This window comes from Neomonachus schauinslandi, chromosome 4, assembly GCF_002201575.2.
Source record: "Neomonachus schauinslandi chromosome 4, ASM220157v2, whole genome shotgun sequence".
Classification (NCBI taxonomy): domain Eukaryota; kingdom Metazoa; phylum Chordata; class Mammalia; order Carnivora; family Phocidae; genus Neomonachus; species Neomonachus schauinslandi.
In genome coordinates this window covers 56,651,532-56,670,202 of record NC_058406.1, presented here as the reverse complement: position 1 = coordinate 56,670,202, position 18,671 = coordinate 56,651,532, and the positions used below count along the sequence as shown (strand labels likewise).

The window sequence follows — 18,671 nt, the reverse complement described above, 5'->3', positions numbered from 1 at the left end:
AAACTGAGTGGCTTAAACAACAAATTTATTTTCTCATGGTTTTGGAGGTTAGAAATCTGAGCTCTTTCTCACAGCCTTCTGAGGCTATCCATGCCTCTCCCCTAGATTCTGACGATTTTCCTTGGCTTATAGAAGAATCACCCCAGTCTTTGCCTTCATCTTCACATGATGTTCTTTTTTTTTTTTTAAAGATTTTATTTATTTATTTGAGAGAGAATGAGAGAGAGCAAGCACATGAGAGGGGGGAGGGTCAGAGGGAGAAGCAGACTCCCCGCCGAGCAGGGAGCCCGATGCGGGACTCGATCCAGGGACTCCAGGATCATGACCTGAGCCGAAGGCAGTCGCTTAACCAACTGAGCCACCCAGGCGCCCCTCACATGATGTTCTTGCTGTGTGTCTCCAAATTCCCCCCCCCCTTTTGTAAGGACACTGGCCATTGGATTAGGGACAACTATAATGGCTTTTAACTTGATTACTTCTGCAAATTGCAGACCCTATCTGCAAAAAAGGTCACATTCTGAAGTACTAGAAGTTAGGACTAGAACATATTATTTCTTGGAAGGGAAAGAATTCAACCCACAACAATAGCCAAAACAATTTTGAAAATGAAGAATAAAATGTGAGTAGTCTACTCAATTTCAGTATTTATTATATAGCTATAGTAATCAGGACTGTGTGGTATAGGCTGGGGGATGAACATATAAATCAAAATAACAGAACAGAGAATCCAGAGATAGACCCTCATAAATATGCACAACTAATTTTTTATAAAGATGCAATAACTGTTCAGTGGAGGAAAGATAGCCTTTTCAACAAATGATGCTGGAGCAATTGGACATCCAAAGGCAAAACAAGGAACCTCTACCTAAGTCCTGCAGTTTATATAGAAATTAACTGAAAATGGAACAGAGACTTGAATTTAAATGTTAAATGTAAAACTATAACACTTTCAGGAAATAAACAGAAAAAGCCTTAGGGATATCGGTTTAAGCAAAGACTTCTTAGACTTCACACCATAAGCATGATCTATAAAAAGAAAAATCAACGAATTGGACTTCATCAAAAGTGGAGACTGCTCTGTGAAAGACCCAATTAAAAGAAAGAAAACACAAGAACTTTTAAAACTCATCAATAACAGAACAAACAGGCCCATTAGAAAAGAGCAAAAAACACAGACATTTTACCAAAGAGGATATATAAATGGAAAATAAGCACATGAACAATGTTCAGTATTATTAACCATTAGGGAAATGCAAATTAAAACCACAATATCACTTTATACACCTAACAGAATGGCTAAAATAAAACATGTGACAACACCAAATGTTTGTGCAGATGTGGGAAAACTGGATCACTCATTATGGGTCAAATTTATTTGTAATAGCTGCGAACTAGAAATATCCCAGCTGCTCATTGCACATTCTCTTTCGCTTCCACTCTTACTATGTTTATTTTTGGTATTCATGTTGTTAAATCTACTGGATACTTTTCTGTTACCAAGATTTGACTCTCTTTTTGTAGAGTCCTTGTCCCAGTGAATGATAGTTTTTCTTCAGATTTCCTCTGACTTCTTTGATAGAGTTCTCTCTTGATTTTCTTCCTGCCTGTCTTGCTGCTCCTTCTGGAGCACATTTCTCCTTTTACTCTTGTCAACCTACATTGTATTCTCATTACATTGGCTAAAACTTAAGCCAAAGCATGTTACTACTCTGCTCACAGCCTTCCATTGGTTTTCCCTTTCATCCAGAGAAATAAATAGCCAAAGACTTTTTGATCTAAACCCCACGTGATCTGAGTGTCTATCTCTCCCCTGACCCCTTCTCCTGTTCATCTCCCCTTCACTTGGCTGTTAGCCACACTGGTCTCTTAACTGTTCCCAGTATACACCAGACACTTTATTTTTCAGGGTGTTTGTACTTGTTCCCTCTACTTGGGATTTTTTTGCTCTAGACAACTGTATGGTTCATACCTCAGGTCTTTGCTGAAAGGTCACTTTATTGAGGTTTTCTTACGACCACCCTATTAAGAGCTCTTACCCCAATACTGAGACTCCTTTCACACTACCATGCTTTACTTTTGTCTGTATACTTAGTCACAGATACTTTTTACTTCTTTACTAGGTCTCCCAACGAATATAATCTCCATAAATGCATGATTTTTTCCTCTTGGTCACTTGTTTTGTTCCCTTGTTTCCAATGCCTAATATGGGTCATTAACTTTCTGAAGGATAGTAAATATTTTAGGCTTTGCGGGCCATATGTTTTTTTTTTTTTTTTTAATTTATTTATTTGACAGAGAGACAGCGAGAGAGGGAACACAAGCAGGGGGAGTGGGAGAGGGAGAAGCAGGCTTCCCGCAGAGCAGGGAGCCCAACGTGGGGCTCGATCCCAGGACCCCAGGATCATGACCCAAGCCGAAGGCAGACGTTTAACGACTGAGCCACCCAGGTGCCCCAGCCATATGGTTTCTGTCACAACTACTTAATTCTTGTTGGAAAACTTAAAGCAGCCATAGACAATAAGTAAATGAACAGCATCCTGTGTTCCAATAAATTTTACTTAGGGACACTGGAGTTTGAACTTCACGTAATTTTATCCGCATGAAATACTATTTTTTGTGTGTGTTTTTTTAGCCATTAAAAAACGTAAGATCTTTTGTTAGCTCATAGACCTTACAAAAACAGGCCAGGCAATGGGCCTTACTTTGCTGACCCCTGAATTAGAACAGCGTTTGTTACTAATATACACAAATGGATGATTCCCCCCCCTGAGAAATAACTGGGAACTCTGTAATCTTTATGTAGATTTTTGTGTGTGTTTTGTTTTGTTTTTTTTTTCAGAAGAATATTACTTTCTGCAGTAAAATACTAGCCATGTAAAAAGTAATTTACTCTTTACCGTTATTCTAGACAAACACTCACCTTAGCTTTCATAGAATCATTTTAGGGTTTTAAAGGAAGCTTTACAGTTGTTTATTTTGTAGGTGAAATCCCTGAGGACCATGAATTAAATGTTTTATAGGAATCAGAAACCAAGTTTTCTGATTTGTGCTCTTTCTAAAAACTCTTATTAGGGATAAAACTAAGGAGAGTGATTAAAGTATTTGGCCATTTTTAATGTCAGATTTCACTATAATTTCAGTGAGAAATGTATTTTATGTAAAAAAAAATGTTAGGCTGTGTTGGCATGATATTACTCCCAATTCTGATGAGACTTTTTATCGCATATATTTAAGTGATGGATTGTATTTAGTATTTTAAAACAAAAGAGATTAATGTATTTCTCTTGCTTTAGAATGAAAATAAATCAGCTCAGAGTCAGAATAGTATATATGCTATAATAGGAATAGAAAAGATGTCAGAATGCAAAAAGTACAAATGTATGTGTCTCTTTGGCCTAAGAAAAACAAAAAAGACTGGTGGGATCTGGCATTATAATTTTAAGATTGGGAAGCAATGGGAACTTGTCTTTTTGATGTGATTCTTGATGCCTTGGTGTCTTTCTCTCTTCACCAATAAAAAACCCTTCTCCAAAATAGACACACTCACTATTGGGCATATATTAGGATTTGTCAGGTCCTTGAATAATGCTTTTTTATACTTTAAGGAATATGGCTATCTTATCTAATAGTATTTATAGTCTGTAAATAGATAAGCATTTTATTTTACAATGTTATCATTGATTGTTCTCTCTAGATATTCCCGTGTTTCCTACGATCACAGCCACTGTGACTTTTCAGGAGTTTCGATATGATGAATTTGATGGCTCCATCTTTACTATACCTGATGACTATAAGGAAGACCCGAGCCGTTTTCCTGATCTTTAACTGACATGGAAAATGATCTCATCTAACCAAGGAAAGCAAGAGAATACAGAGACCCCAGTAGTGAATCCAAATAGAAGGGACAAATGTTCTGAGAAGAAAAGGGAATTACATTGAATCGACACATCAGTAATATGATATAATGAAATGGGCCTTTAAAAAGAATTTCAGCAAGTTTCCTGATGTGCCATTTTCAGTCTTTTTAAAAATATACATATTATAAGTGTAATAGTTTGACACCTTAATGACCCTGAGTACTTCTTATGTAAAACAGCTATAAGTGCTGTGATTTGTTTTTAAAAATTTTTACACTTCTTGTTGAAATATATATGCATATAAATATATCTATATCTATATCTAAAACACTCCTGGACCATTAACATAAATTAAATGTCTTAAGAGATATGAAGCCCTTTTAAACTTGTCATCTTATATTCAAGGTGACATTTATAAATATTCCTTCAAGCTTTGTTTTCATAAAATGTAAACTATGTAACATTATGTATAGTTCAGTAATTTGAATGTTTGTTCAATATAATGAACTAGAAGGAATGCAGTTTTCTGTAGATGAATGAACCAAATGGTAACCATTAAACAATTGCATTTATATGTTGCAATACATTTCAGAAGGAGCGTTCACTCTGCAGGGAATAAGGTACCTCCTTTAGCACCTTAGTGCAATTCATTGTGGTGCTATTTGTTTTTACCTGAATTCTTTCTTCAATGGAAAATGTTTGTTACTAATCTTCCTTTCATAGAACCTCTATTTTTTTTTTTTTTCTAAACTTGAGTTTAAAAGTCCTTTTTGTGTTCATGATAAGGTATGGTTAGCATGCTTAAAGATATTCCTCTTCCAAATCTCAGCACTTTAAAAAAACTCCAAATTTTTAAACTTGCTTCCTAGTAAGTGCACATCATTCTGATTATTTTGTTTTTAATGGAATATGGATGCATTCATGTCAGTTTTAAAAAAACAACCCACATATTTTGGACATCCCTACATATTTAATGCTTCAAAGTAAGGTAAAAACATTTTATATGCTAACAGAATATATTTGTTACAAGCTAAATTCCAGAAATGTACACAGGATTGACAGTTCCTACTGTTTATTTTTTTAAGTCACAAGAAAGTATTTATTGATTTTAATCTCCAAAGTGAAATCATGCATTACTCATTTTTGCATTTAAAGTTTTTCATATTTATTCCAAGATGGTTTGAAGGTCCAAGACTGAAAATAAATTAGGGAGAATAATGTATAACAGTCACAAAATGTTATGTTGTATTAAAGAGCTTAGCTAAAGAACTGTTTTTTTTAAATGTATCCTGATAAATGTGTCAAAATGCATCTGTCAAATTTTGTAGAGTGACCAATAGTTTAAACTTTTTCCAGAATTTTAAATAATTTGAATTTAGAGACTTTTATTGAAGAGATGATTTATTTAAAAATCCAAAGCATCAACCATAAGAAAATTTTATAATAATCATCTTTAAAGCTGCATCTTCCATGCTGAAACATACTACATTGCATATGTTGGCATTTTATTAAATACATTTTATAATGAAGTAATCATAGTTAAAAATTCAAAGACCAATTACTACCGTATGTGGGTCTGTTGAATTTTGTGGAAGAGTTGGTAAACCCAGATTAGGTTTATTGAATAGAAGTTGATCCCTATTATTTTGGGAATGCTTGTTGATCACGTGACTTGGAGATTGAATTATCCTGTCGCTGATTATTTGAGGTGGTGATCACTGTTGCTCGTAGGCTCCCTTACTTTTGTGGGAATATGGTATACTTCCCAGGAGTATTTTTTCACACGTACAGACAACTTAGTGGAGAAGAAACATGGTAAATTGCAGCTTGAGATTTGTCAGTTTCCTAAAAGCTGTGAATATTTTGCTGGGGTACACTGGAGGTAGGAAGACTACTGAAAACTTTTGCACTTGGGATTGTTTTTAACTCTTACCTTTTTCTTTCTTAAAGAATAGTAGATTATCCATTCCAAAATGTCTTTTATCTGATCACAAAGGACAAGCAAATGTATCTCTTATGATGGTGAAAACAAGGAGTTAATTAATGCAAATAAACTTTTCACAATATTAGACTTTCCAAATGTGCCTTTTAATCCAGTCGATGAATGAAGCTCTGTGTATGCTGTTTCACATAAGTAGATCAAAACACCATATATCTTGATAATCTCATGAAAATTTAGATTTTGTGTAAGTCCGTAAAATTCTATATACCTTCCACTTGTGATTGAAGAAACTGTGCAAACTTGGGAGACTGTAAAATGGTCACCTTCAGTGGCCCTTCAGAAGTGCTCAATATTCCTGCCACTAGTACAGTATCAGTAGAAGATAAGATTCTTATCTTCAAGAAAATTCTTCCCTACAGACAATTTGCCTCTGTCTGTAGTCATTCGTAACAGCGAATTGTCAAATTTCATAAAAGTGGAGCAGAAAGCAGATGCTGTGATTGAGTACAGGTACATATGGTCTGGAAATTAACACATTTCAGAGAAGCTGATAGCCGACAAGAAGCTGAAAAACTATGTACAGCTGACCCTTGAACAATGTAGGGGCTAGGGGTGCCACCCTCCTCCCACCCCGTCCCAGTCAAGAATCCATGTAACTTTTGATTTCCCCCAAACTCAACTAACAGCCTACTGTTGACTGGAAGCCTTACTGATAAAGTTGATTAACACATATTTTGTACATTATATGTATTATATATTCTTACAATAGAGATAAATGTTCAGAGACTCGTTAAAATACATTTACAGTACTGTAGTGTATTGAAAAAATCTGCATGTAAGTGGACCTGCATAGTTCAAATCTATGTTGTTCAAGCGTCGGCTATAATTTCTTTCTCCTGCTTAGGACTGGTGTTGAGCCCCACTGACACAAAAATGGGTTTTCCTAGTGTTATTCATGTACAATTGTTTATTCACACCTGGGGGGATGATGGTAAATGATTATTTAGTGAGCCTTCTCCCCAGTTTTCACTAATTCTACGGCAAAGATCCTGTTTCGAGTCCACAAAAGGGGAGTAAATGTTTTCAGGATATACTGAGTTAAGGAGTGCTTTCTGCTGCTCATTTGTTTTTATTTGCAAACATTTGAGAAAAATTTGTAGTAGAAAACTAGGTGAATTTCATTCAAGTCCTGCTACTAGCATTCTAGTCTTTAAAATTGAGTGAGAATTACTGATTAGCATGGAGCACAGTATGTCTCTACTGTTAACTCTTTTAAAAGGTACCTTAACCATGTTTTGCAAAATTAACAAAATGCATCCTTACCAAAGTTGCTATACTTGAAACTATGGGATGTTTCAAAGATGACTGACAGTGAAACTCGCCTGAGATAATTGCACGGGAAGTGTAAATCACTTGTAAAGATCGCAAAATTAAACTTGCTAAAAAGCCCATCATTTGTATACTACCAATTAGCAAAAACTACCCTTGTTGCAAAGCATGTCAGAAATCTGGGGCAATAGGTGTCCTTGGCCACCATCTCAAGTATTAACATATTAACATTTTTCAGATCATGTGACCATCCTTAATAGTACCCAATGATGAACTTTTAAAATGTTTATAGCTCAGTTTGGAATAGTACTTTCAGCCACAATGGCACCTATGGTACACGAATTAGAATTTCACATTTGCCACAGCACCTAATAAATACCAAAGCAAAATCTCCTAAGGGTTTTAAAGGAAGGCACTTGACAATCATTCCTGAATTTGTGTTTTGCAGGTGAAAATGACTAGTAGAAACTTTGTGTAATACAAAAACAAAAAAATAAACCCACCACTTATATTATCTGTACCTCCCATAGAGTTCTTAGTCACCAAGGATGCCCAACAATGACTGGCTGAGGTGTCTGAAATAATGAATGTGGGTGGTGTAGGAATTTTGGAGGGCAGAAGGGAAGCAGAAATTTTGTAGTTTATACACACTGTGGCTGGTGGCTGGCTTCTTTGCGGGCCCCTTTGGGATGATGAGGCAGTAGCAGGGCCTACAACTGCCTCGCCTTCCCCTAGATCCTCCCTCAGCTTCTCAGACTAATGGGCCAGTGTGCCTTCACCTTCACGACGAAGGGTCCTGGCTTCCTTAGGACACCCCTGCCACCAAGGTCAGAAGAAAACAAGACCTGACTCAAGTTTCAGTCCATCCATGTAGGCTCTGGCTCTTGCTTGTGGTTCCATCTTATTCTTACTCTTTCATCTACCCACCTTCCCTTATAGACTGCCGGTGGGCTTTAATCTCCAGCATCAGATACAAAGACAACAGACTACTTATCCAGCCCTCACAATTAAGGTCAAACCTCTGTAATACAGGTTGTTTCTAGTGATTCTGCTCCTTTGAACACTTTTAAGAAATTCTTAACCTACACGATGCTTGTCTACCAAAACTTGATATTTAAGCAAATTTTAACTTTTTCGCAGTAAATGAAGAGGCAGTTTTTACATTTGGTTTATCGATAAAATTGTATCTTGAGGTAACTGAAACGTGATTATTAAACATCATTTGGAACATTCATGACCCTAGACCTTTAATTTCTATGCACAAATCATACATTAGCTAACTAGCTTTTAAAAAAAAAAGACATCATGATACTCATTTTAGCGACAGTACACTGGGGGAAAAAAACCCTTACATGGTGATACTTTTGAAAAGAATGGGAACATGTCACTTCCCTGATTTCTGTAAGGACAACATTAGAAATGAATTAGTTCTGTCAGATCATTTCTCTGTGAATTCTTTGATTACCAGTTACATCTACTATACACTTTGTATATTCTTACGAATATTCCCACTGGTAAATTAGCATGGTTCACACTTGAGTTATTTTGCTAAAGAATGTCTGAATGCATTGCACATACTTTTTTTTTTTTAAAGATTTCATTTATTTGAGAGAGAGAATGAGATAGAGCATGAGAGGGGGCAGGGTCAGAGGAAGCAGCACTCCCCGCTGAGCAGGGAGCCTGATGCGGGACTCCATGATCGTGACCCAAGCTGAAGGCAGTCACCCAACCAACTGAGCCACCCAGGCGCCCCTGCACATGGACTTTTGACATTATAAAATGAAAATGGCAACAAAAATTAAACTAAAGCAGACTCAAAAATCTACAGCTCCAGATTAGTCTCATTTAGAAAGCTGCTTCTGATAATAAAGCCTTAATAACAGACATATTCTGGATGCTCTTGAAAGTACCAGTAGCATTTCTACCACATCCGTATTTAGCTAAAATAAACACAAGTAAATTGATTGATTACAGGGAAGTATTTTATATAGAACAGGGATGAGATTCATTAACTTAGATTTGAGACAAAAGCAACAATTTCAATTCCAGTTTGAAAGAGGTCTACCAATCTTCAAACAGCATGGCCCCCTAAGTATAAATCTGGTGCCCAACTGGAGAAATCAGTAGTTTTGCTAGAGGAGAAGTTGGCGTGTCCTGCTGATACCAACAGAACCTTTCAATTCTAAGATGCAACACCAAGGCTAAAGAAAATTTTTACTGTTCTGGTGGAAGTCCTGTTTGATTCTCTTTCCCCCAAGCACGTAACCTTTTTCTATGTTCCACATAATATATAATCACTAGCAGGAAGCTTACCCAAAACCCACCTTCACAAAAAGGAAAACTTACCTTCTCAAAGCCGTATCTGCACACAATTTTAGAACTTCTGCTAAAACATTTCCCCAAACTAACATATAGCTTTGAAAAGCTCCATAATCAAATGACAGGTACCACTGAGCCGGGCATACAGGGCTACGTTTTTTTTTTTTTTTCTTCTAACTACCAAAACACATGGCAAGGTAGATACTACTCCCATTTTAGATAGGAAAATGAAGGTAAGAAACAGGTCTCCCACCTGTAAATGAAGCCAAAATTCATGATCAGACTCTCATACAGCCTACTACTTCTCATTTACTGAAGAATTTAAATAAATAGGACAAACATTTTTCTAACAAAACCACTTTTATTTTTTAATCATTTTTACTACCAAATACAGAACAAAACTCAAGTGTGGAGGCAGTATTCACTTAATTTTAACTGATTATGTGTTAAAGGCTTGTGTCCCAGTGCAACCCTACCTTTGTGCATAAAATGTTCACTGAAAAATAACCTAAGCGTGGATTCCCTTTGCTGTTAACATCTTAAGTCAGTGACATTTTAAAGCCAAAAATTTAACTGCTTTTGGAAAGTTAGTATATTTGTATGCAGAGATTACAAGTGAGGGAATAGGTTTTAATACTAGGTTTAACCATGTGAAACTGCCAATATTTTTACTAGCTTTTTCACTTACAAAAATGGCAGTGTCATATGGTTCAACCTTTATCTACCAAAAAAGTTTTCGAAAGTTTAAACAAATGTCATTTGTGTTCAATTTTGTGTTTAAAAAAATGCAATGATTAATAGAGGACTATTACTAGAACTTCTTACTCACTATAGACAAAATTCCTTTTGATAAAATCTTTAAAAAGTTACTACAAACTGTAAAAACAATGCTGCTTTTCTATATGGCATTTCAATTTTTAAAAGTTAAAAAAAATTATACTCAAACTTGCATAAAACCTGCAATTCCAAGTCTCATTTTCCCCATAATGCCAGCCACTCAACACTACTCGAGTATTTCATAAATGAATAAATATACTATTTAGTACTGTACAGTAGATACATACCATGGACAGTTTCTATACTATTCCAGAAAAGGCAAATATTTATATTTCACTGAAAATATTAATTTACTAGATATAGGTGGGATCATTTATCCTAAAGTTCACTGCTTTACTCAACCCAATTCCTATACCCAGAATATGAGAAATAAAATTACACTAAAACTGCTTTAGATAGAAATAAAGCCAACTTTGACGATTCTGATGGCAACTAATTGCTACAGTGAGGGATTTCATCTTATTACTATAGTTAATTATGTGGATTGAAAGGGGAAAGATCTTGATTTGTAAAATGAATGAGGTAAATGTCATACATTCAATAGTGTAAATAAATACAAATACAGTTTTACAGGAACATGAACATAAGTTTAAGGGTTTTATTATCAAAGTCTTGTAAAACAATTTCAGAAACTGTACATCAACATGGCACAGACTGTAGCCTACTTTTGTTTATACTGCACAAAAGTGAAGCTTGAAACTCCTGTAACTAAGAAAACAGTTGCCTAACTACTTTGCATTTAACATGGAATCACTGTGTGCATAAGATTACTACTGCAGTAACAGTAACACAAATTTATTGGTTTTATACAACTTGAGATCAAATAAAAAGTACATTATCAAGTAGATTTGTCTTATTTTAAAAGCATATGAAGGTCAATTTAAAATGCACTACCCCCTTTTTCCAACACTGAGATTAAAACAAATTAATAAAAGAGTGGAAAATTGAAAATCAGGACAAGAGATAACTTTCTTTTACAGATGGGACTCAGGATAGGCAGAATCTTTCACTGATGTAGATGTGGAATAAATTATTTCAGGAAAAAAAATTCCCAAACACCTTATGAAAAAGTATACAACTCTACTTCAAAATATGCTATTTACTCACTGCCAAAGACAGTTTCATTTGAAATCTTGTTTCTGTAATTAAAGCCTAATCAGCCATCAAAAAAGGTTAGTGCATATATAACCTTTCAAAGTTAAACAAAAGCCACAAAAATTTAGCCACAAGGCTTAAAGGATTATCTATTTCAAATGTTCATTTTCAGATGTAACTATAAGAATGTTAATCTGTCATGTCAACAAACAAGATCATAAGTAGATCCATCTTGTTGGAGGATTTTAATGACATTTAGGATATTCCTGCCACAATTAACATGCAATCAGTGCATTCCCTACATGGCTCTATTACGGCAATGAATCAAATTCTAGAAATACTATAAGTGAACTTACTTAATAAAGGAGATCATACAACATAAACAATCCATGCCTGCTGTAGATGCATGCAGCTTTTCATTTTTGTTATGAAGCAGCACCAGAATAGTAAAACTGCTTGGTTACTCAATCAGATTTCACCATGTCAAGACTTGGTTACTCATGTATCATTTTCTAAAAGCTTTTGGATGTAAATAACTAATATCAATATCAGGAGCTTTATAACCATTTATAACTCAAGAGCTGTATACATCTAGGTTTGAGATGAACGAATACAGCATTAAGAAATCACACAAAGGAATGACACTGATGCATGTATACAGTTGGATTCCCATGGAGGCAATATTCAGTCACTCATATCCATGTCCTCTTCATGATGATCATCCCCATTCACTTTGGATTCTCTTAGTGAATCACCAGTTCCCTTTTCCACAGAGCATTCTTTTGTTTTAGGGGAACTTGGTTCTGTTGGCTTCTTCTCCTCCTTTTTCTCTTTCTCGCTGTCATACCCTTGTTCCTCTTCATCGTAATCCCGTGTAACCTGCTTTGCCAAGGAGAATAAAAAAAGTAAACGTCTTCCCAGAAAAATCACTTCTTAAAATTACCAGCACTACCCCAAATATCAAAGTAAATTAGTTTGTAAACATACTTTTACATCTTTATCACTCTCTGATTTTCTTTCCCGATCCTTTTCCTTATCTTTACTTTTCTTCTTCTTGCTTGTTGATCGTTCTCTTTCATCTCTGCTTCTTTCTTTATCTTTATCTTTCTTTTTCTCCTTTTTATGTCTAGGATGACAGTAAAATATTCTCAAAAAAAAAAAAAAGGCTTTAAAGGAACCAGTCAAGAAGTTTCACCCTTAAGTGTAGCAGTAAGTTTAAACTTGTTCAGATGGTGAGCTTGACCCAAGTTCGCATGACATGAAGAACAACAAACACCCATTTCAAAACACTGGATACAAGTTGTGCATTAGTGATACAGGCAAGAAGACTGAAACTGGTTATTCATAACCAGTTACAGTCTAAACTGCAGACAGTTTAGGTCTAAACGCTTTTTATAATAACACAGTCTAAACACTTTTTATAATAACACAGTCTCAAGCAGAAAGGGAATGTATCAGCATGTTCTTAAGCACTTTAATTCTTGAAAAGGAAGAAAAAGTCTAGGAGAGTTTTTAAAATAAAAACTGACAGCTTCTGAAATGTAGAAAGTACAGATCCATAGCACTAACATTCTTACCTCCTAGGAGACGGTGAGCGAGACAATTTTCTTTTAGGTGACCTAGGCTTTTTAGGAGATCTTGTGCCACTCCTACTTCGTCGTCGTCGTCTCTCTCTAAAACCACAAATGTGCAAACTAGATTTTAAATTACAGTATTATCTAAAAAATGCAGACACATCACAGCAGATGTGTCTATTAAAGGAGCTCCACGAGGAACTCCTACAAAAGGATCTGATAATTAAAAATCCATTTTCTTTTTTGTTTAAAAGACTTGATTTTTAAATAATCTCTACACCCAATGTGGGGCTTGAACTTACAACCCTGAGATCAAGAGTTGCCTGCTCTTCTGACTAAGCCAGCCAGGTGCCCCTGAAAGACCCATTTTTAAATACTGTTTTGAGCTGAAGAATCAAACAAATAATTTTTTAACAAACTGTATGCTTTTACTTTCATGCCCTCAAGAAAACCCTAACTTGTGTCAATTCTTAAAGACAAACATTCTGGGGAGCCTGGGTGGCTCAGTCAGTTAAGCATCTGCCTGCAGCTCAGGTCATGATCCCAGGGTCCTGGGATCGAGCCCTGCATCGGGCTCCCTGCTTCTCCCACTCCCTCTGCCCTTCCTCCTGCTTGTGCTCTCGCTCTCAAGTGAATAAATAAATAAAATCTTAAAAAAAAAAAAAAAAAAGACTAAAGTTCTAATTCAGGAAGGAAAAACAGTCTGAAGTAAACTATTTCAGAACTCAGTTTTAAATTCAAAAATTCAGTGGCCAGAACAGGTATAAGATAATATGCCATGATATGAAAATCAACTGCTAAAAAAAAAATCCAAAAAAATTACTTTTGTTAGGTAAAATTCAAGAAGTAGAGTTGGTAGTAACAGAGATCAGACTGACTCCCTATATCGCAACAAATGATGTTCCCCTCAACCCTGCTTTGAAAAATTAGTTTTTAAGATGTATATAGCCTTCCGCTGTCTAAAACTGTGGCATTTTCTTTTTTTTTAAATATTCTGCTTCTGTCACTATTCTCATTTTAAGACTTGCAAAATGACCATTATTACAATTTAGGCACAAAGAAAATAATCAAAAATAAAACCCCACACTTTCAGTTGGTTGAATGGGGTGGCTGGGTGATAAGACATTGGGGAGGGTATGTGCTAGGGTGAGTGCTGTGAATTGTGTAAGACTGTTTAATCACAGACCTGTACATCTGAAACAAATAATACATTACATGTTAAAAAAAAAAAAAGATACTAGGAAGGGTAAAATGAAGGGGGGAATCGGAGGGGGAGACGAACCATGAGAGACTATGGACTCTGAGAAACAAACTGAGGGTTCTAGAGGGGAGGGGGGGTGGGGGGATGGGTTAGCCTGGTGATGGGTATTAAGGAGGGCACGTACTGCATGGAGCACTGGGTGTTATACGCAAACAATGAATCATGGAATACTACATCAAAAACTAATGATGTATGGTGATTAACATAATAAAAAAAAAAGATGTAAAAAAAAAAACAAACTTTTTAACTCTTTAACAGCCCTCTGTGACCTCCCTGACCTCCCCTGCCAGAAACATTACACACAACTTTTCATTCATCAAATATTGTTGTCAAGTTTGTACACCGCATACTTTTTGCTACTGCTCTGTGTAACCAAAACTCGAGATACCCTAGATGAAAGAGATGTTTTATATTTCGGTGTCCCTGTATACACCGTAGCACAACTGCAAACACAGCAAGTATATAATAAAAACTTAAAAGAATATGCCTTAACTTAAGATAATCCAATAATTAAGTAGGGTAAAGTGCTTATAAGTAAGTACATTAAGTAAAGCAATAGCAAAAAAAAAAAATGCCTCTAGTTTTCAAGGTAAGAAAATATACGTTGCTCATCCCATCTTTTATGCCCCTTTGCTACCTATATATTCTGTAGACCTGGCTTCACATTTCCTTAAGCACTCACATCTAGTTTTGTTTTGTTTATATATATATATTTTTTAATTTTATTTATTTGACAGGGAGAGACACAGCAAGAGAGGGAACACAAGCAGGGAGAGCAGGAGAGGGAGAAGCAGGCTTCCCACTGAACAGGAGCCTGATGCGGGGCTCGATCCCAGGACCCTGGGATCATGACCTGAGACGATGGCAGACGCTTAACGACTGAGCCACCCAGGCGCCCCTGTTTTATTTTTTTACCTTTAAGAAACTATCACCCTGATAAGAAACGCAGACCCTTTAGCTATTCACAGCAACCACTGATCTATTTTGTCTTTATAGATTTACCTATTCTGGACATTTCATATAAATGGCATCATACAATATGTGGTCTGGCTTTCATCTGTCGTAACGTTTTCAAGGCTCATCCATATTACAGCATCTGTCAGTACACTTTATTTCTTTTTACTGCTGAATAATATTCCACTGTACGAATATACCATTTTGTTTACCCATGTTAGTTAATGGACATTTGGGTTGACTTTTGGATTATCCTGACAATGTTGCTATGAACATTCGTGTAGAAGTTTTTGTGTGGACATTATGTTTTCACTTCTCTTGGGTATACCCCTAGGAGTGAGACTGCCGTGTCAAGAAATTCCTTTGTTTTTTTTTTAAGATTTTATTTATTTGACAGAGAGATACACAGCGAGAGAGGGAACACAGGCAGTGGGAGAGGGAGAGGGAGAAGCAGGCCTCCCACCGAGCAGGAAGCCCGATGTGGGGCTCAATCCCAGACTCTGGGATCATGACCTGAGCCAAAGGCAGGCACTCAACAACGGAGCCACCCAGGCGCCCCAAGAAATTCTAACTTTTTAAGGAACTTCCAAACGGTTTTCCAAAGTATCTGCCCCCATTTTACATGACTAATGCTAACATCTTTTCATGAGCTTATTGGATACTTGCTTATCTTTAATGAAATGTCAATTCAGATTCTTTGCCCATTTTTATACTTGGTAATCTATGATTCTTCCTATGTTTTAGATAACAAGTTCCTTACTAGCTTATATATAATTTGCAAATACCTTCTAGCACTCCGGATTATCTTTACTTTCTTGACAGTGTTCTTTGAAACACATGTCTGTAGTACTGATGATCTCCAATTTATCTATTTCTCTTGTATTGCTTGTGCTTTTGGTGTCATTTAGGAAACCACTGCCAAATTCAAGGCCATGAAGATTTAATTCTATGTCGTCTTCTAGCAGGTTTTAGTTTTAGCTTTTATATTTAGGTCTTTCATCTACTGTATTATTTTCTATATATAGTGTGAGCCTCCTAGTGAATTTGAACATCAAGATTAAAGAATACTGCAGCAAGACATGTCTAAATGAGATTGGAAGAAAATGGAAGTAGCCATCCTTACTACTAGCATATGAATTCCACATTAAGAGTGAAAAATGTATTTTCTATGGAGTTAAGTTGCAACACTGAATTTTCACTATGGCAGATTAAAGACACAATAACTAGTCTAAGAATGACACAAATTAGAACTTACATGGCCTCTCATATTATCAATAAATGACTATATATGTGGATATTTTAAATATGACTTACTATAATAAAATGAATTTAATGCAGTAATTCAGCATACATTAGCCACTAAAACTTCACAAACAAACCAAATCAGGATGTGAAACGTATATGGCAAACAAAAACTGACCTCTGTTGAATTCCATGTCATTTCAAATATAACACCATAAAATATTAAGTAAAAAGAACTTTATTCTTCCAAATTGCTTTTAAAAAACTTCAACACTGAAGTATGTACCTATGTACTGGAAAACATTTAATGCTCAAGGCCTACTGATATTCTTGCAAAGTTATAAAAAGTGCCAAGAACTCATAATGCCACCTTACCTGCTTGCACTTCTGGAACGTCTGGCTGTGCTGTAACTTTTTGGTGGTGTTTTGGAACGTTTCTTTTCTTTGTCTTCCTTCTTTTTGTCTCTAAAAAATGAACACAATTTACGAATGCATTAGAAGAAATACAGCAACTACAAATAAAAACAAAAGCACAATGAGATCTAATTCTATCCTTTTTATTTTAAAGATTTTATTTATTTATTTGAGAGAGAAAGAATGACAGAGAGAGCATGAGGAGGGGAGGGTCAGAGGGAGAAGCAGACTCCTTGCTGAGCAGGGAGCCCAATGCAGGACTCAATTCTGGGACTCCAGGGTCATGACCTGAGCCAAAGGCAGTCGCTTAACGACTGAGCCACCCAGGCACCCCTCTATAGTTCTAATTTTTGATTACAGTAACAGTCCCTCAAGGAGACTCAGTCATGTTTCCACAAATTCAGAAATCTTTTCAAAATACAAATTTGAAAAGAGTAACTCCCCATTCCATAACTTTTCCATCTCTTGCCATTGCTTCTTGGATCAGGTACAAACTCCTTAGTGGGAACAACACAGCCTTCTGTGTGTCACCTGCCTCCTTACACTTTCTGACCTTATTTCCTAGCCCCCCCCCAATACCAAAATACTTGCCATTCCAAGAATTTATGCTAATTTTGTAAACAACATTCTCTACCTGAAACCATGCTCCTAAGTGCAGTCAATTCTATCAGAATTTAATACTCAGTCACTTCTCAATTATCTTCCAATACTACTAGCAATGACCCTTACTTGGTAATTACATTAACCCCTCTTGTATGAAAAAAAAGTTCCTTGAGGGAAAGAATGCCCAATTCCTCTTTGTATGATATTCATTTCATTATGCAAGCTTGTTGACTGACTGGATTAAGATGACTCACCGTATAAAATATAGTAACTGAAAGCCTCATTATAGGCTGAATACTCAGTAAAGCTACCCCCAAACCTTTGTTCCCAGCTGAGCTAGATGTTCACTGAGAAGAAACTGTTTCGGACTCCAGCTGTCCTTGTTATTTTAATTACATAGTTAAATATACAAACGCATAATGGATAGTATAAAAGGTCTGCTTCTAAAAAATTAGGCAAATATTTTAGAAAGAGAAAAGGACAGTTGCTAAAAAAAAAAATAAACACTGTGAAACTGTATGCGTGTGACAACTATAAATGAGAAAAATAAAATAAAAATCTAGGCACTTTTTAAAAGTGATAGTTCTCTTCCCACTGTAAAGGTGGTTCAAGTGAAAAAACAATGACTTGGTAAATGTTACTCAAGACTACATATTAGGGGCGCCTGGGTGGCTTAGTCATTAAGCGTCTACTTTGGCTCAGGTCACGATCCCAGGGTCCTGGTATCAAGCCCTACATCAGGCTCCCTGCTCCATGGGAAGCCTGTTTCTCCCTCTCCCACTCCCCCTCTGCTTGTGTTCCCTCTCTCGGCTGTGTCCCTGTCAAATAAATAAATAAAATCTTAAAAAAAAAAAAAGACTACATATTAATTTAAAAGGGTTTGGCCCTATATGAAAAAGACTGACTACTGAATGAATGCATGTTTAAGTCAAAATACAATGTTAAGGTAACGATGTTTGTTTAGTGAATTCTTAACTTTAACCTTCTACTCATTCCAAATCATGGGACAGGAGGCTAAGTATGGTTCAGTGTTTGCCATATAGTAATTCTTAATGTTTATAAGGTGCTGATAATGGGATTTATAAAGGTGAATTAAGGCATGGTTGCCTGCCATAAACTCTTCAGCATACCATAAGGAATGATGGTAGCACTACATCCTTAGCAGGGCTGAGAGGTAAGAAGGAAATGAAAGAATGTAGTAGGACAGGTAAGAATTTTTACTACAAAGAAATAGTATCTCTGTT

General features: G+C 35.9%; 2 protein-coding genes across 7 annotated transcripts in view; one reads left to right on the top strand and one right to left on the bottom strand.

Moving 5' to 3' along the window:
• The window catches only part of ANKRD13C (ankyrin repeat domain 13C), a 94,427-nt gene extending 88,504 nt beyond the window's left edge, over positions 1–5,923 (top strand). The window contains exon 13 of the mRNA XM_021678111.2: positions 3,695–5,923. Coding sequence (XP_021533786.1) covers positions 3,695–3,825 — 131 coding nt within the window. The 3' untranslated portion in view covers positions 3,826–5,923. The remainder of the gene's footprint in view (positions 1–3,694) is intronic.
• A 3,871-nt stretch (positions 5,924–9,794) lies between these two features.
• The window catches only part of SRSF11 (serine and arginine rich splicing factor 11), a 44,323-nt gene continuing 35,446 nt past the window's right edge, over positions 9,795–18,671 (bottom strand). For 4 of the 6 annotated variants that reach the window (XM_021678144.1, XM_021678143.1, XM_021678149.1 and 1 more), the window contains 4 exons: positions 16,786–16,875; positions 12,957–13,052; positions 12,367–12,505; positions 9,795–12,261 (listed from right to left, as the gene is read on the bottom strand). In XM_021678144.1, coding sequence (XP_021533819.1) covers positions 12,064–12,261; positions 12,367–12,505; positions 12,957–13,052; positions 16,786–16,875 — 523 coding nt within the window. In that variant the 3' untranslated portion in view covers positions 9,795–12,063. The remainder of the gene's footprint in view (positions 12,262–12,366; positions 12,506–12,956; positions 13,053–16,785; positions 16,876–18,671) is intronic. The other 2 variants (XM_044914536.1, XM_021678148.1) reach the window with 1 other exon arrangement.